The sequence below is a fragment of the Balaenoptera musculus genome, chromosome 21 (assembly GCF_009873245.2).
Source record: "Balaenoptera musculus isolate JJ_BM4_2016_0621 chromosome 21, mBalMus1.pri.v3, whole genome shotgun sequence".
Taxonomy (NCBI): Eukaryota; Metazoa; Chordata; class Mammalia; order Artiodactyla; family Balaenopteridae; genus Balaenoptera; species Balaenoptera musculus.
In genome coordinates this window covers 14,443,474-14,470,629 of record NC_045805.1, presented here as the reverse complement: position 1 = coordinate 14,470,629, position 27,156 = coordinate 14,443,474, and the positions used below count along the sequence as shown (strand labels likewise).

The 27,156-nt window shown below is 36.7% G+C and overlaps 1 protein-coding gene across 30 annotated transcripts in view; it reads left to right on the top strand.

The window, feature by feature from the left end:
• SORBS2 (sorbin and SH3 domain containing 2) overlaps positions 1–27,156 on the top strand; it is a 204,321-nt gene that overhangs the window by 85,320 nt on the left and 91,845 nt on the right. For 26 of the 30 annotated variants that reach the window (XM_036838575.1, XM_036838566.1, XM_036838567.1 and 23 more), the window contains one exon: positions 25,358–25,407. The exons of the other annotated variants lie outside the window; for them this stretch is intronic. In XM_036838575.1, coding sequence (XP_036694470.1) covers positions 25,398–25,407 — 10 coding nt within the window. In that variant the 5' untranslated portion in view covers positions 25,358–25,397. The remainder of the gene's footprint in view (positions 1–25,357; positions 25,408–27,156) is intronic. 30 annotated transcript variants of the gene reach the window in all.

Genomic DNA, 27,156 nt, shown 5'->3' with positions numbered 1-27,156 from the left:
GAGAAATACTGGCCCTGCTCAGATAACAATTCTTAAAATTCTACTACATTTATCTTCGTGGCTCCCTTAATCTCCTCCCTTCATGCAAAACAGCCCAGGTTTCAACACTTCACTGCAAGTAACAGGAAAAAATGATTCTTAAGCAATCACTGCCTTTTTTTTTTTTTTTTTTAACTTCTGGCATTCTGACAGTGGGGCGGTTATGCCCTATAATCAAAGGAAAACATAAACCGGTCATCTCCTAGCAACTCACTGAAGATTACTCCCAGGGAATAATTTGTGTGCCTGAGTCTGAGCTCATGTACCTTTGAACTTTGAAGCCAGCAGAGCTCCTGCTCCGGCCATTAACTCTTTTCAGTATCCTGCAGATACAACGAACCCGTTTTTGATGACGTTGCAGGAAGAATGGGCACTAAAATGTCCCAAGCAGGGGCAGTTCTATGTGAAAGGCACTGAAGAGCTTTATAATCTTTTTCGTTGTCTTTAAAAATCTAATTGCAGGGCAGTGTCACTAGTCATCAAGATCATTTTGCTGCTCTGCGGTTCCCCTTTGCTGAAGCCTGTTCCCTGCCTCTCTCATATAAAGGGACATCTGTCGCCTAGGGTTGGACAGCGTCACGGCATCCTTGCCTTCCCTGATGTTTCCTCCCAGTGGGCTTCATTCTCTGCCGGCACAGTCTGGTGTGCCGATGAGACCAGTCAGTCAAAATCGGCTCCTTGTCAATCTGAGGAAGCCGCTGCTCTCGGATCCTTCATGTGCCAGATGAAGGTGCAGTCAAAGCAGATTTTATTCGGCCATCTGTGCACTAAAGAAGCAAATGTGACGCTAGGAGAATTCATGTCATCTCATCGATCCAGGAGTTAATACACTCCTTTAAAATTTTTAGTTTATAAAAAGAGAAAACCCTACTAGAGAATTCATTTGAATGAATGACCATGGCAAGAAAGGGACCCATATCTGAAATGAGTCAGCCACTAGTCATAAGAATCAACACCAAAGAAACATTCACTTTTAACAGTGATACAAGTAACATTTTTGGCATGATGTGCCAGATTGATCCACTTTCAAATGCTTTATGTATATTTATCATTGGATCGTTAACAACGCTAGGAGGTTCGCACCATTGTTATTCCTACTTATAGAGTGGAAAACTCAGGTTCAGAGAGAGGATAAGGAGGTTGCCAGAAGGTATCCACGGGGATATGGTAGAATGGGCTTTTAACCCAGTTGGCTTGGCCCCAAAGTCCTGATCACCGCACTAGCCGCCCCCCAACCCCAGCAGCAGGCATTATCCTGCACCGACCCCAGCTCTCTGTCTGGAAACTGAGGGCAGAAGGTAATGATGCTACAGTTCTTGAAAATGCTCATAATTCAGATCGTAAGCATTAGTTCTGAAATACTTTTCCTATGAAATCCTCTGATACAGAAATTATGTCTCTTTCTCTCAAGAAAAGGAAGAGGACTGCTTTCTTTTAGGTCTCTTACTGTGGTTTGTATATGGAAAAGTATTCTTGTTCTGAGTAGACTAAAAGATCTAATCAACTTTAGGTTTTCTCGGTGGTCCCCCCCCCAGCAGAGTTGCATTATAGGACACTGTGCAGTGAGCATGAATAGCCTTCTTTTAAAAATATTCTGTTAGATATTCCAAAAACATTTACTGAGCAGTTAGTATTATTATTTATCTTTTGAGCATTTAGTATTTTTCATTTATTATTTATGATCTCTGTCTTTAAGCCATTTATACTCAAGAGAGAAACATGAATGGGGCTGTCACTCATGCATACTTGTGAGGATATTAATTCCATCTACATTTTCAGTCTTTATATTTCAAATTATTGAGCCCCAGAAATTTTCTGCTCACTCCATAAAATAGTGTTTCATCTACATTTATCAAAAAAAAAAAACCTTTTGAAATGCGAGGAGTGTCTTAATCCTGCTAAGTTAGGGCTTAGGGGAAAAGTAGAATTAATTTTACCAGTGCTTTTTCTGACTTTAAAATTTCAGTCCCATTTTTATTCAGCCTTGATTATTCTGGGCTGAATTAAAATGTTTCTTCTTTAATCTGAAAAGTTATTTTATTTTGTTTTACATCTGTCCCTTTGATCTTGCTATATGCCTTTTCTTAACTTTGTTATCTCTTTCTTAGCATGCAGGAATATTTCTTGGAGAGAAAGGCTGTAAAGTGTTAGAGACTAAATTAATATTAAAATAGAATGAATTTTGTTAAGACCCTTTTTTGCCTTATTGTCTGGGATAATTTCATTCTACGCCTGTTATGTCAACATAAGTATGAATGACACCCCCTTTTACTCTTAACACTGCTCTCTCTGTTTAGGCAAATTATACAGACATGCTTTCCAAAAGCAGTATAAAGCTAATGATTAGTAAATTTGTTTTTATTTGCAAATGAATTCATGTATATTTACTAGAAAATCTTGATATTTCCTGAAACTTTTCTTGAAAAATGCCACTGTAAAGTAGGTTTGTTTTGTTTTGTTTTTTTGACAATGATTTACAAGCCTTTAACTTGTGGTCCAAAAACACAATTTCTTATCTTGTCATAGAATCATGTGTTCTGCAGTTGACTTAAGTGAAAGTCTAAAATCATTTGAGATACACAGGTAGCAAGATGGTATTACTTTTTTTTTTTTTTTTTTACAAGAGGTAAATAGACTGACATCAAGCATTGTACATGGATGACCACAACAAAAGCAACAATGATTGCAATTACCAAACATAAGATGGTATTACTTATTGCTATTGTAAAACACATCTCTGCGCAAATTTTAGGATACAAGTTCTGTGTGGTAATGAGGCAGAAAAGGACCTAAAGCAAATTTAAGTAAAGATTTAAATAAACATTAAGTTTGTGTAATCTGCCATCATTCTACATGATGCCAGCTTAGTGTATCCATGAAACTCCAGTATAGACCTGGTATGGACCATGTATAGATGGAGTACAGAATCAGAGGGCTAGCTACGGGGACCAGCGGCGCTTTGAGGCTCACTGTAAGACATTGCTCAAAAATATACTACACTCCAGCCTGTTGGCTCCTCCCATTATTCGAGATACTCCTTTGGAAAGAAATTGAAGACAACCTGTTAAAATTTAAATGGGTTATTTTTATAAGCCAAAACTTCACCACTCAGAATCTTAACAAAACTCGATGTTTTGATAATGTAAGATAGGACATCCGCCATATAGCCAATTAAATAATGAAGGTTCTTACCACCAAGAAAGTAATTTTTTCATTATACTTAGGATAGGTGATAGCTATCTATCCCATTTATAGAACTGAAAGTTAAGATCACAAGTAGTGGTAGTGATCCTAAATTTCACTGAATTGCGGCGTCAGCATTGTTTGGAATCAATGTCCGTGATCAGAGTCCAAAGTTGGATGGTGATTGTTTGTCTAGTTTCACATGAGAAGACAACAAAGGCAAATAATGTTCATACTGCTCAGTATGAACAGTATTAATTTGTGCAATGCTGCAGCATAATGACAGCGGAGCAATTATCAAATAATAGTGATTATAGTTTCTATTGATCCAATTATAAAACACTGACTTTGTCCACTCTTTGACTTTCTCTTGCACTCTGGTCCACAACAGCAATATTTGCCACTGCTGCCTAAGTGGTAACGTTGACTACCTCTTTGCATTTACTAAAGGGGGGGAAAAAAGATTGATTTCAAGGATTTGTAATCTTCTCCCTTCCCCTCACTACCCTGTGTGGAGCCACAGGATGCCAGTGTGTAGGCGGAACCTCTCTGGAAGCTCCACCCCATGACTGAATTTCCTGCCTCTGAATCACTTTCCCCTGATGAAAGTCCCTGGTCTTCTGAGCTTACATTCTTAGGGTGGGAAAGAGATAATAAACAAACATGGAAGATGAGAGATGATAAGAAGGGTTCTGAAGGAAAAAACTTGTAAAGGGTAAAGGAAATATGGAGGAGGGATTTTATATGGGGTGGTTAGGAAAGATCTCTCTGATAAGGTGGCATTTGAACTTAGACCTGAAGGGCTAAAGGAGAGAGCCAGGGATAAGGAGCAAGTGTTCCAGGCAGAGGCAAAGACCCTGGGACCATTTGAGCTTGGCATGTTCGAGGAGCAGGGAGGAGGTGGGCAAGCCTGGAGCAGAACAGGCAAGGAGGGAGTGGCAGAATGACGCCTGAGGTCTAGTGAGGGCCCAGGACACGGAGGACCCTGTAGGCTGTGGTAAGAATGGGAGGTGAGAGGCCATGAAGGGTTTCCACCAGGGGACTGAGTGATCGCTCTCAGGTTTTGGAGACATCATTCTGAGCACTTTGGGAACAGTAGAATGCAGGTGATATAAGCAGGTAAAAGGAGACCAATCATAAGCCTACTGAAATAGTTCAGATTTAGACTAAGGTGAAAGGCGGTAGTGGAGAAGGTGATGAGAAGTATTTGGATTCTGGATATATTTTGAAGGCAGAGATAGTAGGATCTGCTCATAAATGAGGATCAGGGATGGAAGGGAAAATATGAGTCAACTGTCATGTCACTGCTGTTGGTCTGAGTAACTGAAATGGTGATGCTGTTTACGGAGAAGTGAAAGGCTGCAGGGGGAGAGGCTGGCTGGTGAGGTGAAATGAAAGGTCAGGTTGATGTGCCTGGTGGACATCCAAGTGGACACGGTCAATAGGCAGGTGATGTTCCAAGCCTGGCATGCTGAAGACGGGTAGGGGCTTGAGAAGTAAACTTAGCAATCTTCAAATGGTTGTAATTTTAGGTGACATAGTCCCTCTTTCAAACACATTCATATCTTACTCTGCCACAGTTTCAAGTATGATTACCTAAACCCCAACATAAGTTGGGGAATTTTGCTTGGGTTCAGTGTAGACCCAATTGTGATGAAACAAAAAAGTAATACAAAAAGATGATGGAGGTAAAAACACGGACCAAGGGTGGAAGGACACCAGAGATGTGCTTCACCTGCTCTGCCATTTTTGCAGGTGCTTTGACCCTTAGAGCTCACTTGGATGAGGCTGTACAGCAAGAGACCGTGTGAACTGAAACACTGGTTACACCTGTAAATTCCTGCAAATTGCTCTAGCTGAACTCAAGAAATGAAACATCTGTAATAAAAAGTTGTCAAGATGTGTTACATAAATCTATTTCTTTGTAGAAGGCATTACATTGGTTTTAAAATAATGCCAAATATCTAATTAGTAGGATCCTTACTATGTTTGGGATATAGTTATTTGCAATTTACGAATAGAGCTATGACTCAGTTTTGCATCTCTGATGGCCCATCAGCGTTTAGCCGAAGAGCTTGGTTCCTCCCAGCCCCATCAGCCACATGGTCTCTCTGCGTCTCCACTGCCAGCGGACTCGCTTGTTTCCACGCAGTGTGGGCGGCAGACTGGTGAGTGCTCACTTTGCCATCAGCATCCCCCGCTAATGTACGACACAAGGTCCAAAACTCATAATACAGGGGCTCCCACAGCACAAAAGCAGCTGTATATCTCACACGGAAAACAAAGACAGAAACAAAAACAACTCAAGTGCTGGAAACTAACGACCATAATACAAATACAGATATCATGCCATTATGCGGGAAGGAACTTAAGTGGTAAATATTGGGCAAAACACATTTAATCCATCTTGACAATTTGGGGGTAAATGTAGATCTAATTGAAAACGAAACAACTCAGACACACTTAATCGGCAGTAGAAAAATTCCCTTTTGCCTGTTTAATAAAAAATGATGTAAGTAATAAATTTAAACACTTCATACTTTTTGTCCACTAACGTGATGTTATTTTATGTCCCAAGACGAGGAACAATAAAGGCATTCACAGCCAGCAGTCCTCAAGACTGAGGCAGTATTTTGTATCTTCTAGTTTAGACTTTAAGATCTCTGGGCTAGGGGAAGTTTTGTGAAAGCAAAGCTAAAATAATAATGATGACTTTCAGTCCTGGGAAGAAGAGGCATAGCATGCTAGAGGTAAGGAAAATCAGAGGTCAAATCCCCCCCCCCCATTTTACATATGAGGAAACTGAGGCCAAAAACTTTAAGTGACTGCATCTCTCCTCTCAAGGAACTTACAACTTGCTGGAAAGGCAATGCATGTAAAAAGCTAAAAAGTTAAATACAACGGCAGTCATATCAGAATGTTGCAAGAGAGTTTATGATTCAGTGTCAGAAGAATGGCACATGTGGTGAGCCTGTAGAAGTATGCAAAGATGTGGGTGATTGGACCAGAGTGGGAGATATGAAGAGCTTGAACCAAACTTTGAAAAGCAAGTGAGCATGCTTTCAGTAAAGGAAGACGGGATTTTGAGATCATCAAAGATATTAAAGGGCGCATGAAGGTTTATGTTAGGGAATAGTAGGTCCATTTTTCTGCCGGGTCACAGGGATATATTCTTTTAAATGTAGGTGTGTGGGTGTGCTATAATTTACTTTTATGCTTATGTTTATTTCATTTTAAAAGTAACAAAAATGCATCACAAACTCTTGGAAAATTGCAGAAGAAAGTCACCAATAATTACCCCTACCCTAATACAAAAGATTAGTCTGTCTTTGAAACCTGCCATTTAGTTTCAGCAAAATGTAAGCTGTATTATTGTAAATTTAGTTTCCTTTTATTAAAAAAAAAAAAAAAAAAAGAACCTGAAGAGCTCTTTGGTTCACAAGAAGGACTGAATTGAAATTTTTGATGAACAAAAGAAGAGGAATTCAAGTTTAAGCATAATCGGCTCGGCCGTTTGTGTTACGTATTGATAAATATTGAAAAACCTGCATGGAGAGAAAGAGAAGAAAGGGAGAGGAGAGCAGGGGAGCTGTACACTCATCCACATGTAGAGATAGGTGCGGATGTAGCTGAAGTTTGGAAATTCAGAAATAGTGTTCTAATTCAGATTTTAAAAGATGAAGATTTTAAAGATTCAGATATATAAAAGCAATGATAAAGATAATATTAAACTGTCTTGAAAGTATTTGTTTCTTTGAAAGATGCTTGCTTTTAAAAGATTACTGACTGTGGGACCTTTTCTCTCTTGTCTTAACCATGTGAAGGTTGTCAAAACCACATTTCCTGCTTTTTTCCTGTTTTATTGGCGTGACCAGGAAAGCACTGGGAAAGGAGAGAGATGGAAGCAGGAGTCACAGAGGGTGGAAAGAATGGGTGAGATAATTCCAGGGAGAACTCAAAATAGCTAATTAGTCTTTTGCCAAACGTATATGAAGTAATTTACTTTTTATAAGGTTTGTTCAGTGGAATAAAGTGATTTCATTTTTGAATGTTCCTGTGATTCTAACTAAAATATGACTCATCCATCTGATGGCTCATTCTTCCTCTTGAGACTAAACCTTCAGAATCAGGATGAACGAGGGCTTAATGGAGCCATACATGGGGGCTCTGATGATGGCTTTCGTGCTGGCAAAGGAGTCAAATGCTGCTTGTGCTTCCTGTCTTTGATATTTTATGTGTATTTATGGCAATCGAGTTTCTTGACCAAATTTATTTATTATGGGTTATTGTGTAGTAACATATGCAAACTTAAGGAGAGACATGCAACCTTTCGTTTGCCAGGATGTCCATACGTTTTTGAAGATGCTGCTTTACTGGTGGGTGAGCGTTTTTACTCCTCACGTAGGAGCATCTTCTCCTCTAGGAAGTAAGAGTCCAAGTCGTCTCTGCTTTAAGCTCATTATCTGATTCCCTGAGAGCCACGCAGGGTCCAGACTGTGCCCTTAGCACAAAGGCACAGAGGAAGCCTGGGCACCTTAAAGTGATGAAGATGGGCGGGGTGACTGCAAAGATGAGCACCCTCTGATTGTGATGAAGAGGGATGAAAAGATGTAGAGAGATGTGACAAGTGCATCCAAGAACTGCCACCGCTGGGTTGGCGGGGCAAGCAATGATACCTTCAGCATCAAAAAGAGGGCTCATCCCATTGAAACAAATTTGCCAAGAGCCTTGTGCCAATGATAAAAGATATGCAAGGAAGTTTACATGAACATGTGTTTTAGAGTAGTTATGATAGGCCTGTGCATTTTCAGTATTGCTCATGACAAGGTATACTATACATTGATCAATCCAAATTATGACAGTCCCACACTCAAGTTTTGGTCAATAGCCAAACTATATATTATAAACTGTTGTAATTTTAAAGCTTCTTAGATCTAAGAAAGACATTACAGCACAGTGTTTAAGAACACAAACTCTGAAGCCAAACTGCCTAGGTTCCCAAGCTTGACTCTGTTACTTAATAGCTATGTGACTTTGGGCAAGTTTCTTAACTTCTCTGAGTTTTTGTTTCTTTAGTCAGTAAAATAACAATAGTATTTACCTCGTTTGGTTACTGTGAGGCTCAAGTGAATTACTATGTATGTAATATTGTTAGAATAGTGCCTAACACATAGAAAGCACTTAAATAGTAGCTATTATTATCATTTAAGTTCTCTGGCAAGGAGTTCATTGATAAGCAAAGCAATAAGAAACATGTATATAAATATTCATGGCAGCTCTATACAAGAATAGCAAAAATCTAGAAGCAACCCAAATGCTCACTTAGAAGAAAGCAAGTATATAAACAGTGGTATATTCACACAATAGACTATTATATGGAAGGCAAAAAGAACGCACTACAGAAACAGGCAGCAGTATGGATAAATCTTAGGAATATGGTTATATCCAGAACAATGACATCATTATAAAGATAAAAACAACAAAAATGAGTGTACTTGCAGAAGATATATATACATATATCTGCAATGAAAGTAGATAATAAGGAAAGCAAGAGAATGACCCACATGGAATTCAGAATGATGGTTATTTCAGGTGTCCCGAGGCAAAGGATGGAATAATGGCCAAGACCATCTGGTTAGATGTAGCTTCCTTTCAAAGGCTATCTTTTGTTTTAGATGGTGGGTATGTAGGCATTTAGTGATAAGTAAGAGAGGGAGGGTGGGGAGGAGATGTACATGGATTATGATTAGACCTTGTCATGAGCCAAGGATTACAATTTATCCAGTTGTGTATACTTGAGACCCACTCACCACCCCCCCCCAACAAAGTAACAGCAATCATCGTGTTGGGATAAGGAGTGGTAAGCTAGATATGAAGAGTTGATATTATCTGCCTTGCTGCCCCTACCTGTATACCACTGGAAGATCATCCATTTAGTGTTCACTGCTGTCATAGGAACATGAAGTAATAATATTAGTCCCTGCATCACTGTTAACCCTCATGCACTCCCATCTCCTGACTCTGGATGTTAAATTATGCCTAACCTGTATCTGGCCCTTGTAAAGTCCAGAGAGCTAAAAATGTATATCCTCTCACACCCAAATCTCTTGGCCAAATGAGCTGTGCGGCTGAGATAGAGGCATAGTATCCTCTCCAGGGCTAAATGTCTCTTGTTTAATACAGAGTTGAGGGAGTTGTCAAGGGTGAACCCCAAGTTCTGCTTATACAGTGCCTGCCTTTCAAATTTTTTGATTTATGAATTAATGCATTAAATAATGAATGAATGGTGCCGTTCTCTGAGTTAGGGCATGCTAGAAAATGGGGTGAGGTTTGGGGAGAGGGGAATACCATGAACCCAGCATGAAATGGGAAATAAATATGAAGTATATTTGAATTGTAACTTAGATGTATCAATTTACAAATGAGGATAATCAGATGAGGGTCTAGGCTGCCATTTACTTTTGATGATATTAAAAGCTAGGTTCTTAAAGAAAATGCTAGCATAAATACCTAAACTACATAAAATAAACCTTTTATGAAACATTTACTACATGTAACTTGATGCCATATGTACTAATCATTCTTATGTGTTTATTAAACTAGGACCCCAAAGAACCCATTTTTGGCATTATTTCCTGGACCTAGAGTTAATCTACGTTTTTAAAGGAAAATAAATTGTTTCTTCACAAACATTCGCTAATTCATACTTCTCCTTAATTTGATTGTCTTTCTCAATCACTTTAACTTAATGACACGTTTATCACATAGTTACCATACAAATAACCTAATACATTAAATCATAATTTATGCTAAGTAAACATTCAAATTCCAAAGATTCTGAAAAGGGGAACAGGCTGATTGAAATTTCTGAGGGTCATAAGACTTTGGCAATTTGTTTGTGAGCCTGATGCCAAACTTCAACATTAACCAAAGCATGTAACAGCAATCATCCACGTGAAAAATAACGTGAAATACCACTGTACTTCCTATGCTATTATAGTTTAGCAAGTGATGACATGACTAATTCAGCCAGTAAGAAAATGTAATGAAAATACTAGTTTGGAACACAATGTGCTGAGATCTTTTAGGCTTTTGTTTCCTCAAAGGTCAACAGACTTTACTCTTTGAAATACGAGATATGCAAAATAATGTAACATTTGGAATTTGAAACCGCATTCTTGACTTATCTGTTTTTTCCACTGCAAATTCTAATAGAAAACCAAAAAAATCAATGATTCTTGTCACTCCCAATATCCCTGACACCATCACACCACCCATAATGAAAAAAGCTTTAAAAAGGTGGTAATAATTTATTGACTGAAGTTTATTTTTAGACAAATAGTTTTGGATGTACATTTATAAAATGGATATTGTTTTAGGTGAGGTGAAATCCTAAAGTTGATCATCTCCATTGAAGGACACGTGAGATAATATGGGAAGACATGTTATATAGAAAGAGGTCTATAGATCTCATTTCTGGATTTAAGTAAACTAGGCAGCTAAGAGGAAAACATCCTTGGATGATGGCTTGGACTTGTACTAATACACATCTGTCTCATACTGATGCTATTAGAAATACAGATCTTTTAAAATCTCTTTCTTCTGAATTTTAATGTGTAAATGAGTCATTAAAATATTGACTTCCAGTAAGATTCTGCTTTATATTATATACAATCATATTAGTAAGCGTATTGGTTTGCACTGTAAAGGTTCAATAAATATAAGTCAGCTAAATATACCCTTCTTGGATTTAAGAAAATTTCACACCATAAAAGGACCTTATATGCTTTTCAATTTTAAAACAAGCTTTTCATTTTATAAATTAAAACACTCAGGCAGAAAGAAGTACAGAGATTTGCCCAAGCACATATACACACATAAGACTAAATACTGATATCCACTTTAATACAGCGAAGAATATAATGGAATGTTACGAGCATGTACCTGAAAGTTCCCTAAAACATGGGTTGTTAAATCCTGACTCTGCCACTTACTAGCTGCTGATGAGGGTATATGTATATTTCTGAAGTTGCCCCTCCCACAAAAAAGAAAGTTGCTAACATTCTGGCCCGCCCATTATCTTTTGCTCCCTCCCAATATGAGCTATATTTTCTTTTTTTTTTTAATTGAGATATAACTGACATACAACATTTTGTAAGCTTAAGGTGTACAAATTGTCGATTTGATACATTTATGAATTGTAATATGATGAGCTCCATTTTCTTACCCTGACACAGGAAGGGCAGACAGGCACCATCCCAACAGTAATGAGTTCACATTAGAAAATAGAAAAGTGATCACTTTCCTCAAATATATTTGCTAGAATCGGTGTGACAGCACATGGGCACAACACTGTTTCTAGGTTTCCAAATGTTGCGAGAGAAATGAGGGAATGCTCTGCTCTGTATTAACAGAGAAGAAATGATATTGAAGTCAGTGAGTGTCAGACTTCTGTCATGGGAATGTTCACGGCAGATAGTCTCTACCTGTGAACCTGAAGTAGAACACAGTAGAGTCAGCGTCAACAAAAAGCCCAGGGTGGGTCCTTAAGGTCATGACCTCATGCCACAGCTTACCCTGCAGGGGAACCCAGCCTGCCCTGAAAGAGTTCCCGTCCTCATGCAGTTGTGATGTCAAGATGAAGTCTTTCTGCTTTTCAAAGAGCAGCGGTAGTCCAAAATAAAAGGAAGGAAGTGGAAAGCTTGTTCCCATAGATAAAAGGGGGAAAAAAGACTAATACAGAGCAGATCAAGTAAGATTTAACTACCTATGTTAAAATATGCCCAACAATCATCTAAAAGACTATTCCAACCATTTCTAGATGCAGCAAATGTGTCAGGTAAAGGTGTTATGAAAGGACAAAATCTTTGTTCAAATAATTTTCACTGTTCTCCAAAGTATAATTTAAGTATAAATTTGTAGGTTGTTTTCTTTGCCTATTTTTGGTGGATTGAGTGAAAGTTTTAGCTTTAAATAGTGGCAGGGTATAAAGGACTATATTAGGTATAAAAAATGAAGAATGCTGGGGACATGTGAATTGGGTAAGACCTAGAAGTGAGGTCATTTGGATTGGCATTTTGCTGAGCAAAAGAGCAATAGATAGCAACCCCAGTTTTGTTGTATAATTCAGAATTATTAAAGCACTTAGTTCTAGGATGGAGTCATTTACATCCTTTCTGATGAGAGTTGTAAACCAGATTGTTAAAAACCCAGCACTGAGAAACAGTCTCATTTGTATATCATGTTTCTTAAATGCAGGTACATCTGAAGGGAATATTGAAACTTCTAGTTACAACTGTTATCTGTCTCCCTGTCAGTGCATAAGTGTGGATGATTTAAGAGCATTAATCCTAAAAGCCACTGGGATGATTTCCCTGAGATGAAACAATAACAACAACAACAAATCAGGGTACGGTCAATCATTTTCCTACTGCTGCTAACACTCACGTGGCAGCTCTTTCCACCAAATCACACAGTGGCCTCACCACCTCCCTTCAGCATTCAGTGCCAGGCCCTAAAACCTGGGGAGACACTCACATCCACACCAAGTTGGTTCATGGACAACAGCAAAAAGACGACATTTTTAAATTGAGGTGACGAGGCGCCAACATGGCCATAAAAGTGGGATCATAATCTTCCTTGATTTCTGCAACCACTGTTCATTTTTATATAATTATATTTTAAAGCACTATGTCACACTGAGCTCACAGCCCACTGAAGCTCCTAGATGTATTTCAGATAAAGTTTTGAGAAATCAATCTTTTCAACCTAATCATGAAATAACTTGGTTTAGCGAAATTGCAAGACTTATTTATCCCTGTCGAAGTTTAATTCAGCCTGTCAAGATAATCCGTCTTTCTACTTATTCCTGTCAAGATAATCCGTCTTTCTACTTATTACCTATCCTCTCTCGCATGTATGCCTTCTGTAGAACTGATAACCATGCCAGTTATTCTTCCCCAAAATAAAAATGTTGAAGATACATAGGCAGGGAAAGGCACTACTGAAAATGATTTTTCATTCACCTCTAATTCCACCTAACACTTTTAAAGTTAGTACCTAGAGATGTCATGAAGAATTTTGCCAGATTTCTTGCTAAAGATCTAGTGAATTACTTTTGCACTCCAAATATTACAGAAATAAATAATTTTAACAATGAAAAGGGAAGATATCTATCTTTATTACCTATTTTCATTGGCTCCGAATGAATAGTGTCATAAGCTGCCCACTTTCTGATATTTCTGCCAACAAAAATATCAAAAGGTTCAAATTTTAATAGATTCAATATTTCTTCAGAGACAGTATATCCCCCCAATGGTCCCTTATTTTCTTCCTTGGATTCTCACAAATTAGTCCAATGACCTTAAGGTATATGTGAAGTGACTTGAGATACATTTTCATTCTAAATAAACTTTGCAAGAGAAATACTCTTTAAATGTTAAATGACCAAATTAGAGCAAATTTCTTATCACCACCACCCCCCCCAAAATTCAAATTCCAGGTAGCAAGCAGAGTTTCACCATTTCTTATCTAAGACACACACAAACACAGGTTTGTACCACTACTGGCGGTATACAGCAGGCTTTTGCCCTTGCTAAGTTATGTAAACGTTATTTCAGGTGTTCAGGAAGCAGGTGTGTTTGTTCAATCAAAAGAAAAAAATATGACTGTTTCTTTAATAGTCAATTAACAATAAGCAGGATTATTTAACGGTTATTTCATAAAATAACATTGCCATGGAAATAATGTTAAAATAAACATTCTCAACTTAAAATCCTGACGTTTTCTGAAAAAAAAAATAGCAATAGCTATTGGTCTAGGCTTAAGTCTAAATAGAGCCTCCTATTTGGGCTTGTGCAGTCGTCGGGCAAAAGAAATCCTTGTCATAAGCAACCATTATTTCCATATTAGTTCTACAAGAATAAATCCTATGGTCCTCTGCTAACAGCCCTTACTTATTCATCAGCCAGGCCTGCCTCGTACCATACCTCCTTCTCTCCTGGAACCCCCAACATATCAGCACTCAATTAGGCAACTATGCCTAATATAATGTATTATAATTAACTGTAATGTGTTGAGGGGAATTATCTTGATTTCAGTTGACATTTCAAGATGCCTTAAAAGGAGTCGCCTTTTTTTCACTAACAGTCAGGAAAGCTAAGTCATTTTTGAGGGTCAGCTTTTTACTGTTTGATCTTGGAGCAGTCATTTCTCTTATCTTCAAAAGCCTAATCTGAAAATCAAGATGATTGATCCAAGGTCCTTTTCAGAAGTTGAGATTTAAGAAATAAAACACACATAAAATGATACTTCTTTATTACTGCCACAGCATTTAATGTTTGCTTCCACTTAAAGTCTAAATATGATACATACAAAACTAAACTAGATTATGTAATTTCTTTTTATATCCGATGATTTGTGATATTAATATATAAAAATTAAAATTAAAGGTTTTTAAATTTATTTATTTATTTATTTATTTTTGGCTGCATTGGGTCTTCGTTGCTGTGTGTGGGCTTTCTCTAGTTGCGGCGAGCCGGGGCTACTCTTCTCATTGCGGTGGCTTCTCTTGTTGCGGAGCACAGGCTCTAGGCACGCGGGCTTCAGTAGTTGTGGCACATGGGCTCAGTAGTTGTGGCTCACGGGCTCTAGAGCGCAGGCTCAGTAATCGTGGCTCACGGGCCCAGTTGCTCCGCGGCATGTGGGATCTTCCCGGACCAGGGCTCGAACCCGTGTCCCCTGCATTGGCAGGTGGATTCTTAACCACTGCGCCACCAGGGAAGCCCAAAATGAAAGGTTTTAAAATTAAAAATAGGAGGAAATTTATAAATAAACAACAAGATCCTACTGTATAGCTCATGGAACTATATTCAATATCCTGGGATAAACCATATGGAAAAGAATATAAAAAAGAATGTATAAATGTATATAACTCAGTCACTTTGCTGTACAGCAGAAATTAACACAGCATTGTAAATCAACTATACTTCAATACAAAGTTTTTTATTTTTTGAAAAAAGGAAGTTTAGCAAAGCTCAAATTTTTAAAAAATGGTTCTTTTATTTTTAATTTTTTTACATTGAACATAACTGTTACTAACATTTTTAAATTTCAACTTTATGGAAGTTATAATTGATGTATACAGTTGTAACATATTTAAAGTGTACATAGCGATGATATATGTGTACACTGTGGAAGGATTCCCCCCATCTAGTTAACACATCCATCACTTCACATATTAATCTTTTTTTTTTTTTTTTTTGGTGAGAACATTTAAGTTCTACTCTCTTAGCAAATTTCAATTATACAATACAGTGTTATCAATCATAGTCAATTTGTTTTACATTAGATCCTCAGACCTTATTTATCTTATAGCTGAAAGTTTGTGCATTTTAACCAAACTCTCCCTATTTCCCCCACCCCCCAGCCCCTGGCAACCACTTTCCTACTCTCTGTTTCTATGAATTTGACTTTTTTTTTTAGATTCCACACATAAGTGATACCACACAGTATTTGTCTTTCTCTGTCTTACTTATTTTGCTTAGCATAATACCCTCAAGGTTCATCCATGTTGTCACAAATGACAAGATTTCCTTCTTTCTCACAGTTGAATAAATATTCCATTGTGTAAATATACTGCATCTTTATCCATTCATCAGTTGGTGGACACATAAGTTGTTTCCATATCTTGACTATTGTGAATAATGCTGCAGTGAACATGGGAGTGCAGATATCTCTTCAATATTCTGTTTTCATTTCCTTTGGATTTATACCTTGAAGTGGGATTGCTGGATCACATGATAGTTCTATTTTTAATTTTCTGAGGAACCTCCATATTTTTTCCCATAGTACCTGTACCAATTTATTCCCACCAACAGCACACAAGGGTTTCCTTTTCCCCACATTTTCACCAGCAATTGTTATCTCCTGTCTTTTTGATAATAGCCATTCTAACAGGTGTGAAGTGAAATCTCACTGTGGTTTTGATTTGCATTCCCCCGATGATTAGTAATGTTACGCACTTTTTCATGTACTGTTGGCCATTGTATGTCCTTCTTTGGAAAAACGTCTGTTCAGTTCCTCCGCCCGTTTTTAAATCAATTCGGTTTTCTGAGTTTTGTTTTATTTTAGTTTGGTTTTTGGCTTTTTGCAGTTGAGTTGTATGAGTTCTTTATATATTTTGGATATTAACCCTTTATCGGATATACGACTTACAGATATTGTCTCCCATTCTGCAGGTTGTCTTTTCCTTTTGTGACGATATCCTTTGCTGTGCAGAAGTTTTTAGTTTGATGTACTCTTACTGGCTTATTTTTGCTTTTGTTGCCTTGCTTTTGTTGTCAAATACAAAAAATCATTGCCAAGACCAAAGTCAAGCTTATGCCTTATGTTGTCTTCTGGGAGTTTTATGGTTTTAGGTCTTACATTCATGTCTTTAGTCCACTTTGAGTTGATTTTTGTTTACGGTATAAGATAGCGGTCCAGTTTCATTCTTTTGCATGTGGCTGTCCAGTTTTCCCAGCACCAGTGAAGAGACTATCCTTTCCCCATCGTATATTCTTGGCTCCTTTGTCATAAATTAATTGACCATATTTGCATGGGTTTATTTCTGGGCTGTCTATTCTGTTCCATTTGTCTATGTGTCTGTTTTTATGCCAATGCTGTATTTTTTTTTATTTCTATAGCTTTGTAATATAGTTTGAAATCAGGAAGTGTGATGCCTCTAGTTTTATTCTTCTTTCTCAAGATTGCTTTGGCTATTCATTTAGTTTTTTGTGATTTCATACAAATTTTAGAACTGTTTTTTCTATTTCTGTGAAAAATGCCATTGGAATTTTGGTAGGGATTGCACTGAATCTGTAGATTGTTTTGGGTAGTATGGACATTTTAACACTATTCTGCCAATCCATGAGCCTGAAATAGCTTTCCATTTATTTATCTCTTCTTCCATTTCTTCTTCCTTTTCTTCCATCAATGTCTTACCGTTTTTAGTGTACGGATCTTTCACCTCCTTGGTTTCATTTATTCCTATGTATTTTGTTCTTTTTGATGCATTTTTAAATGGGATTATTTTCTTAATTTCTTTCTGATATTTTGTTATTAGTGTATAGAAATGCAACTGATTTTTGCATATTGATTTTGTATCCTGCAACTTTACCGAATTCGTTTATTAGTTCTAACAGGTTTTTTTTTGGTGGAATGTTTAGGGTTTTCTATATGTAATATCATGTCATCTGCAAACAGAGACAGTTTTACTTCTTCCAAATCAGAAAGAAAGAAGTAAACTTTTTTTTTTAAAGATCAAAGATTTGCTCCTCAAAGTAGAAATTTATGGTACTCTCTGTAATGGTGGAAAGCAGGGGAGATACTTTCACTTAGTGAACTAAACAGGAATGGCTGTCATCAGGATGCTATCACTCTGCAATCTGCCACACAATTCTTTATGTGACATTTTACAGACATCTCTTTCCTCCAACCATCACCTTGGGTTATAAGCTGTCAAAGGTAATGGAAAGTCTTTTTTTAAAGGCTAATTGTCACAACCTTTAAGTGTCACTTTCCCTTAGGTTCAATAGCAATGACTTAGCTGGCATAGGAGGCAAGTGTTTGACTGAACCATTTCTTTAGGTCTATCTCCTCTTATTCACTGCAGTGGTGGTGGGGCAGGGGGAGAACTTTGCTAAAAGAAGGCTCTGTTTAAGGAGGAAAGAAAAGCTGCCTGGAAAGCAGAATTCCTTTTCAATTCCAAAATGTTGCTAAGTTGGGCATGGAATAATTGAGTAATGGGAAAATACATACAAATAAACCTTATGAACTGTGGTGGCTTAGTTTAATTTAAAGCAATAAAATATAGTCTGTGTGTTTTCAGGAAAGTCTAGATTATACTCTCATGACTCAATCAAAGGTAAAAGTCTGTCTCAAAATATTCAAAATATTGGTGACTGGGCATGATGCCAGTTAGCCAATTCGGGGATGTTTTGCTGCATTGGGGGGAGGGGGTTTGATCTTGCTGCTGTTGCTACTGCCAAAGAGGATAATGCTGTTGCTATAAATCATTTAGATGGCTGCAAATGGGCAAAACTGGATTTGAATCCAGGTCCACTTGACTTCAAGACCTATCCTTCCAACACTATTCAGTTCACCTGTAACATGTATTTCTATAGTCTAATTCTTTCTATGTTTCTTTGATGATGTGCCTGACTCACCAGATCCACATTAAGGTTCTGGTTTATTTTCATTAGGAATACACTTGGCTTTTGATTTATAGAATAGAAACCAATGGAAATTTTCTAGTACTGTACTATCAAGTTGATCAATAACTTTGTCTTAGAAAAAATGCATTTGTAAGTACTTAGATATATCCTATAATCATCCTTAAGTATTGCAGTATAAAAGTAAAAGATACCATGAAAGCAGGATACTAGAGCAATATTAAATCACATGACAATTTAGTGCAAAAAGAAACCAGTATTCTTTTATAATTAAAAAAGAGAGTAAATCACAGACTTTGAGGCTTTGAAATGGCATCAGAAAGAAAATTATCTACCAGGATTGACTTCTAACTAGTATACTTTTTACAGAAAATCTATACGCATTTTGACTAGCTTGCATTGTAAAGTCTCAGAAAGAAAATTGCTAGTATCCTTGAAAAACATATGGTGCTCTTCAGGAAAATTTTCCAGGTATCATGAAATTTGGTATAATTAAAAAGAACACTTTGTATTTTTTATGAAAATAGTCAATGGCCTCGTGTCCTTTTGTTCATCACTATTCACAGTAATGATTTTGCCTTATTCCTAGAAATGACGTTAAGTGTGTTCTGATCCCAGCATTCACGTATAAATGCTGTTGATGATTTGGCTTCTGAAAACTAAGGACCGATCTTCAGGCACCATTAGCTCAGGAATGTTGGGAGGGATTTAAGTTCTTATGTGGAGGCTGCCCTCATTATTGACTGAGATGATTTGTACCACCCACTCAGAGGCAAAGGAGTCCCTGAGTTGACATCATATACCGGCTGTCAACGCAGAGAAACCATTCAGAAAAGGGGGAGACGTGGATTCTCATTTTTCTAAGCTCAGGGACTGTAAAGGACATAATAAACGACTTAGGGTATTTCCTGTGTACATTTCAAAGCAGCACATTAATATATTAGAAAAGATAACTAAAGATAAATGTCAACAACCTAAATTAAGTCATCTGGCTGTAATTGAAAAGTGAAATCATTTGGCATTTATGAATACGGCTAATCCTACCACAAAGAGAGAGAGAAAGGATTTGACCACTCAGGGTAGTTTATGCAGAAAGAGTGGTACATATACCATTTCAAAGTAAATTCAGGCTAAAATCTGGTGCATAAAATTAATATGCACCGTAGTTTTATTCTTGTGTTTAAAATATCTCTAAGAAATCTAACATCCCTCAATGTTTTCCCACCACTTTGACTATCTGTGAGTCCTTTTTTCTGAATTATATATGAACTGTGAATAGAATAATTTTAAAATAACCTAGCAATTTACTGGATTAAAATTATTCCATGGAAAATCTTTTGGGCTCCAATCTTAAACTCCTCGCATTAGCTGAGCTAAAATGTAGTCCTATCGCTGTACAGCTGGCCTTGGTGCTTAAAATCAAGTCTACAAAAACAAAATGACTAACACAGAATTCTTGGCCAAAATTGAGGAGAGAATTTGCCTCTGCTCCTCTTCAGAATGGGATGCCTCATAATCAAAAGATTTCAAGCAGAATTACAAGATTATGGGCACAAAGTCATGTTGGTGCCCATGAATGAACAATCAAACATCTTAGGATCCTCATTCAAAACTTAAATTACCCAACCTGTTGTCATACGCATGTTGGAAATAAAGCCGACTCTGATCCATTAAAAAAAAAAAGAGAGAGAGAGATCTGATCACTGAAATTCAAGCAGAATTAAAAGACCATAGCCACCAAATCATGTCTTATCCATGCATGAACAAGCAGCACAATCTACTGCCAATGCCTATTGGGAAAGAACCCTACTCTGACCTATGAGAAAAACAAATCCATTGCTATACACAAATTGGATACACATAATGTTGCCTTTTATATAAAAACTTCAGCAAGAACTGAATTTAAGTAAATACATCTCCGCTCCACCTGTTGAATATCATTTTGATACTCTCATGTACAGACAGTTTTTGCTCTGTGGATTATCTGCTGAGGTTCAAGGTAGTCTGCATTTTATGGTCAGTTTTCATAGTCTTGGACCTGGTTCAATTCCAATTTAAGAGAATACTTGAAATACTGTCTCTCCTAGTAGCATGCAAACACTCCAGGAATTTGATGCTTTCCAGAATAATCTGTGCTTGTTATGTAAGTACAATCAAAGACACTTTTTCAGAACAGAACAAAAGAGATTAGGTTCGCTTTAGTTCAAACTGTCTAAAGAGAGTTCTCAGTTGTGGACTTGTTAATGGCTTTAGTACAAATAATGGAAATAGAATCATGCATTTTTATTAGTCACCCAAGAAGCCTTCGGTTTCGGGTTCTTCTGCAGAGCTCAATCACTGTGGCTTTTCTTTTAAAACTTGGAAAATGTCTTGCCTGATTAGGAAGTTAGTCATTTCACGTTTTGACATCTAAAACAATGCAAAGTTAAAAAACCTCACGTGTTACATTTATAAGTAACAGGATACATCACTTTAAAGATGAAAAGCTCAAGGATTTGTGGCGCCTTTCTTTGTTCCTGTTAATCCTATTTTACTTTCTTCAGTGTCAGATATTTTGTAAATATCGGCATTTGAATTCAAACAACAAATGCTGATTATTAGTTCCCTAACTTGGTATAAAAACATTATTAGAGTAGCAGGTTTTGTGTTCTGAGAGTTAACTTTCCTTCTGTTTGATGTTTTCTTTATCAATCAGTATTGTTCCAGCTCAAACACTGTCTTTATCATTCAGTTTTAAAACTTAAAACAGTTTTAAACATCAAGTGTTTTGAAAAGGAGTGATAAATAGAATTTGGGAAATGTCTTCACAGTCCTCATTTTTCTGGAGACTTGTTTATTCCTTCTTGTTTTAGCAGTTGCCTCAGCCGTGGTCACAGACATCCCCTGAGGCTTTACTTTTCCATTTATTTTGTCCATTTAAGGTTAACGTATTAGGAGTTTTGCTACTGAGACATTAAAATAAATACATCTGATGGAGTTTTCTCAAGGCTCCTGCGCTGACCACTGCCTTCTTCCCTGACTTAATTGGCATCCCTTCAATCCAGGCGGTATTAAGGCTACCAAGTAGGCGACATTAGGTATTAAGGCTACATACTTAGCTATGTACCACATTTATTTTTGTATTCTGAAGAAGAAAATAGAAATGTGCCTCTTTACTTATACCAGCTGAAAAATAAGAGATAAAATTCATCATCATAAAGTTTCCTTCATTCACTCTTTAAAGTCAGTTGGCCTGTGAAATTTTACTGTAAAATTCAGTGTAACATTGTGGTAATTCTCTCAGTCCTAGATGTGGCAACCATACACATTACTCCTGCCCTGCTTCTCCTACACTGCTGCAGTGTCCTTCCAGGGTGGATGGGCAAGAATGTGACACAACACAATCAGGTGATACCAAAACACTACATGATGAGGATGTCATCTGTGTTGTTTTCAGTTTATAGCTCTAAAATATAAATTGGGATGAACATCAGTACTCTGATTTTATCCATTCTATATGCTCATTGTTTTAGTATTTATTGAGTACTGGGCATTAGTAATTCAATCTAGGTGTAAAAAAGATAAAATCCTTCTCTTCTTGGTTCATATATACAGCTCATATCATTTATGTGTATTTTTTTCCATGCTATTTTATTTCCCCATTTCTCCCCCTACCCTAGGGTAGAAGGTATCATTATAATTAGCTGGTGTTCACATTTAAAAATTTTTGTAGGTTTAAATAACTTTTTTCCAGTTTATTGAGATATAATTGACATACAGCACTTGTATAAGTTTAAGGTAAACAGCATAATGATGTGACTTACATACATTGTGAAATGACGACCACAATAAGTTTAGTGAACATCCAACATCTCATAGAGATACAAAATTAAAGAAATAGAAAATAATATATTTTTCAATGTGATGAGAAATCTTAGGATTTTCTCTCAACGTCTTTCATATATAACATAAAGCAGTGTTAATTATATTTATCATGTTGCACATTACATCCCTAGTACTTATTTATTTTATAGCTGGAAGTTTGTACTTTGTGACTTCCTTCATCCAATTCCCCCTCCCCCTACTCCCTGCCTCTGGCAACCACAAATCTGATCTCTTTTCCTATGAGTCTGTTTGTTCATTTGTTTGTTTCTGAGGTATAGTTGACCTACAACACTATGTCAGTTTCTGTTACACCACATAGTGATTTGATATTTCTATACATTTCAAAATGATCATGACATTAAGTCTAGTTACTATCTGTCAGCATACAAAGATATTACATAATTATTAACTATATTCCCCACACTGTACATTTCATACCTGTGACATCTTTACTTTGCAGCTTGGAAGTCTGTACCTCTGAATCTTCCTCACCTATTTCTCTCTTCCCCCCCCCCCTCCCCTTTGGCAACCACCTGTTTGTTCTCTGTATCTGTGATTGTTTGTTTTGTTATGTTTGTTCATTTGTTTTGGTTTTTTAAATTATTAAAAAAAATTTTTTTTTGGCCATGTTGAGCAGCTTGTGGGATCTTAGTTCCCCGACCAGAGACTGAACCCATGCCCTTGGCAGTGAAAGTGCAGAGTCCTAACCATGGACCGCCAGGGAATTCCGTTTTGTTTTTTAGATTCCACATATAAGTGAAATCATACAGTATTTGTGTCTCTCTGCCTGACTTACTTCACTTATACCCTCTAGTTCCACCCACGTTGTCACAAATGGCAAGATTTCATTCTTTTTTATGCCTGAGTAATATTCCATTGTACATATATACCACATCTTCTTTATCCATTAATGTATGGATGGGTGCTTGGTTGGCTTCCATATCTTGGCTATTCTAAATAATGCTGCAATGAACATAGGAGTGTGTATATCTTTACTAATTAGTGCTTTTGTTTTCTTTGGATAAATACCCAGGAGTGGAATTGCTGGATCTTACAGTAGTTCTATTTTTAATTTTCTGAGGAATCTCCATACTCTTTTCCATAGTGGCTGCAACAATTTACATTCTCACCAATAGTGCAGGAGGGTATACTCTTTTCTCCACATCCTTGCCAACACTTGTTATTTGTTGTCTTTTTGATAATAATTATTCTGACAGGTGTGAGGTGATATCTCATTGTGGTTTTGATTTGCATTTCCCTGATGATTAGTGATGTGGAGTATCTTTTCACATGCCTGTTGGCCATCTGTATGTCTTCTTTGGAAAAATGCCTATTCAAATCCTCTGCCCGTTCTTAATTGGGTTGTTTGATTTTTTTGATATTAAGTTGTATGAATTCTTTGTATATTTTGGATATTAACCCCTTATCAGATAAATTGTTTGCAAATATCTTCTCCCATTTGGTAGGTGGTCTTTATGTTTTGTTGATAGTTTCCTTTGCTGTGCAAAAGCTTTTTTAATTTGATGTAGTCCCGTTTGTTTATTTTTGCTTTTGTTTCCCTTGCCTGAGGAGACATATCCAAAAAAAATATTACTAAGGCCAGTGTCAAAGAGCATACTGCCTCTATTTTCTTCTAGAAGTTTTATGGTTTCAGGTCTTACATTTAAGTCTTTAATCCATTTTGAATTTATGGTTGTGCATGGTGTGAGCAAGTAGTCCAGTTTGATTCTTTTGATGTAGCTGTCCAGTCTTCCCAATTGGATACTGTAATTTTATTATTAGAATTTCACATTAGTAATAAATAGAACCAGGTTTTCTATAAGAGGTGAACTTCGATGGCCATGTTGAAAGAAAATGATGAATGATGACTAAAGCAGAACATACGAGGACCGGAGAAATGGTCAGAAAAGAGGACAGGGCCAGAACCCTGCCAGGCAAACACAAGAAAGCCAGGAAGCTCATTTGGTGCTCTTTTTAGAGAATGAAGAAAAACTTATTTACTGAAGGTCTTTCTTGACAGGTCATGACAGATGATTTCATTTCAACCCTATCCCTACTCATCCATGAGGTATAGATAAAAATTGTTTTAACTATCGGATGTTAGAGTGCTAATGCACATGGAAACTGAATGTGTGGTACAGGGGAAGTTCACGTTCATTAACAACAGGCCCTACTCAGGAGCCAAGGCAAGGTAGCCAGGGTTAAACATCTTTCAGAGAGCTCTTCCTCTTAAAAGAACTGCTTCCTGAAGAGCCTATCCTTTCTCTTTGGTTGTAGGTTATGGATAAATAAGAAACTCTAAAAATGGGCTAAGAGAATACGCCAGGGAAAGAACTAAGTCATCTCACACGTCAAGAAATAATACAAATATTAAAAATTTTTTTTCTACAACAAGCACCATTTTCCCAACCATTTCAAATGAATTAATCTCAATTGTTATACAGCAAACACTTCAATGGGAAAAACCACCATATCTGATACTGAAACAGAAGTGGGTTTTGTAGTAATCATTTATTTCTTGCATCTTTGTAAAAATAGATGAATCTTATCTTCTTTGACTATTTGCTCAACATACATATTAAATACATTAAACATTCCCTGGTAGTAAATTAACTCTATAACAAATTGAAAATAATAATTGAATAATGCAAGGTAATGATTTCAAAGTACCAGAGTGCTTATTAAAATTCTGGAAGAGGATGCTTAACAACCAGTGATCCTTTCTGGCTTAGAGAACAAAAACTGTTATTATAAATGTTTATGAAAGCAATTTAATTTTTAACAATGAAAACCCCACTCCATTTTCATCCATTAATGGTCACCATTAAGCAAAAACATAAGTTTATGTTTAGGATAATAAGACCAATAATAACTGAAGTTTAACTTGAATAGAACTATAAATTCTGGCCACCTTATTAAATTCTAATTTAAATAAGACTAATGATCATGTGATATTAACTCACAGGTACACCAAAACAGAACAAAAACAAAAACACTCTTTCATGATATTTTGTTCCCCATGCTAGTGAACAAATTAATACATCATTTTTTTTCTACAGGAAAACTGAAGACTTTAATAACAAACCCTCCAAGGTCAAAATGAACACAGGTATGCTGTCTCTGTTAGTTTTAAACTCTTCAGCCTTGCTCTCTAAATATCATCTTGGCCCTAAATCACTAGTTTAGCACTCTGCTGATCCTAAATGTGATACTGAGTTTCTTAGATAGTCTAAATTCATTACTTGATTTCTTTGTTTTTGTGTTTTAATCTTATAGCTATCAAAAGTAGACTTTTCCGTTTTGCTGTCTATTCTTACTCCCTTTCTCTGTAATCATATCATGACATTAACTCCTGTAAACCCTAGGAAGAGGTAGCATGCCATTCAATGCATACATCTGAAATCTCTCACTTAAAATAGGTTAAATTCATAGGCAAGTTGCTCTAGTAGAAAATATTTAAAATCCCCCGTTCTGTAAACATTTTATGTTGACAGCGACCGACCGTAGATAGAGTGCCAAAGCTTCACAGGAAATCAGCTTAATTAATCCACAGACACAATACACTTAAAGTCTTAAGCATTATATTTTTTGCTGTGAGAACAGTATCTCCAAATAGCTTAATAACATTGGTGCTCTGAACTCTTGTGCTGTATACAGATTAACTGTAAAAATGTTTGTGATACTTGCTTGATACATATGATTTTTTTCCATAATATAAGCATTTTAGCTTATATTTTCACCTTCCTCTCCTCCTGAAATTTTTATATTCAGTGTTGAATAATTCTGGAAAACAACTGTCTCACTGAAATTTTGTAACTTGTATTTTAAAAATAGCACTTCCTATCCACAAGTGATCACTGGGAAGTTGTTTTAGTGCCGTCACTCCACAGCAAAGGAGAAAGGATAGTGGAAGACGTTTTTCTCATGTCAAGCTGGTTGCCTTTTTGCTGTCTCTTGTTATCAAATTGCCTCAAGGGAGGATTAACAACCATTGGTGAAAACCAATATCTAATCCCTAGATCAAGTGTAGAGACATGCGCTATTGAACATGATTCTGCAGCTGCCCTTTAGCAGAAACCTGCTGTAACCGACCAAAGAGAATTCGAGGTCGGCTGGCCCCTGAAGATGCAGTCAGCCCGTAGGTGTGTAGAGCACCAGGCAAGATGAGGATATTGGAGACAGTCGAAATATACAAGGAAGGCTTAGAAATCAAGAGAAATTATAACCCTGGAAATGAACCAAGAAAAGTCATTTGGACAACTGGAGATGACAGAATTATACATGGGAAATGAAAGGAAAATATTATTAGGCAAAAGAGATTGAAGAAAGCAAATAGAATAGAGGGCCCACAGCTGAGCTATGGTAAGTCATACTGTGAAACTGCAAAATCACTCCAGCAGGACGTGCACAGGAGGAAGTTATATTTACTGATTGTTCTGCAGCATTTTCCTGCAGACCTAAGTTGAACATAACTTCCCAATATCCTTCATTTTGTGGAGTCTGATTTTCCTATTTATTATAACCCTATTATGACAGAGGTATAATATGTGATTATACTAAATATGCCATATTCATTACAATGCATTTAGTAATTAACCTTCCCATTCATAGAATTCAATCCATAATAACAAAGTAGGCAAATAGAAATTTGTAAATTTGTTTAGTTCTCTAGGGTACTTGAGCCAAGTTACTGTTATAGCAGCATGAATATAACTCTCTAAACATCCTCTCATTAAAAGGAATAAGCTGGGCTTTATATGGAATGCTAATTTGCATAGATATTTTAATTATATGAGTGAATTTATACATCTATGTATGCATGTAAAATATGATATTCAAACATATGCATGCATAATTA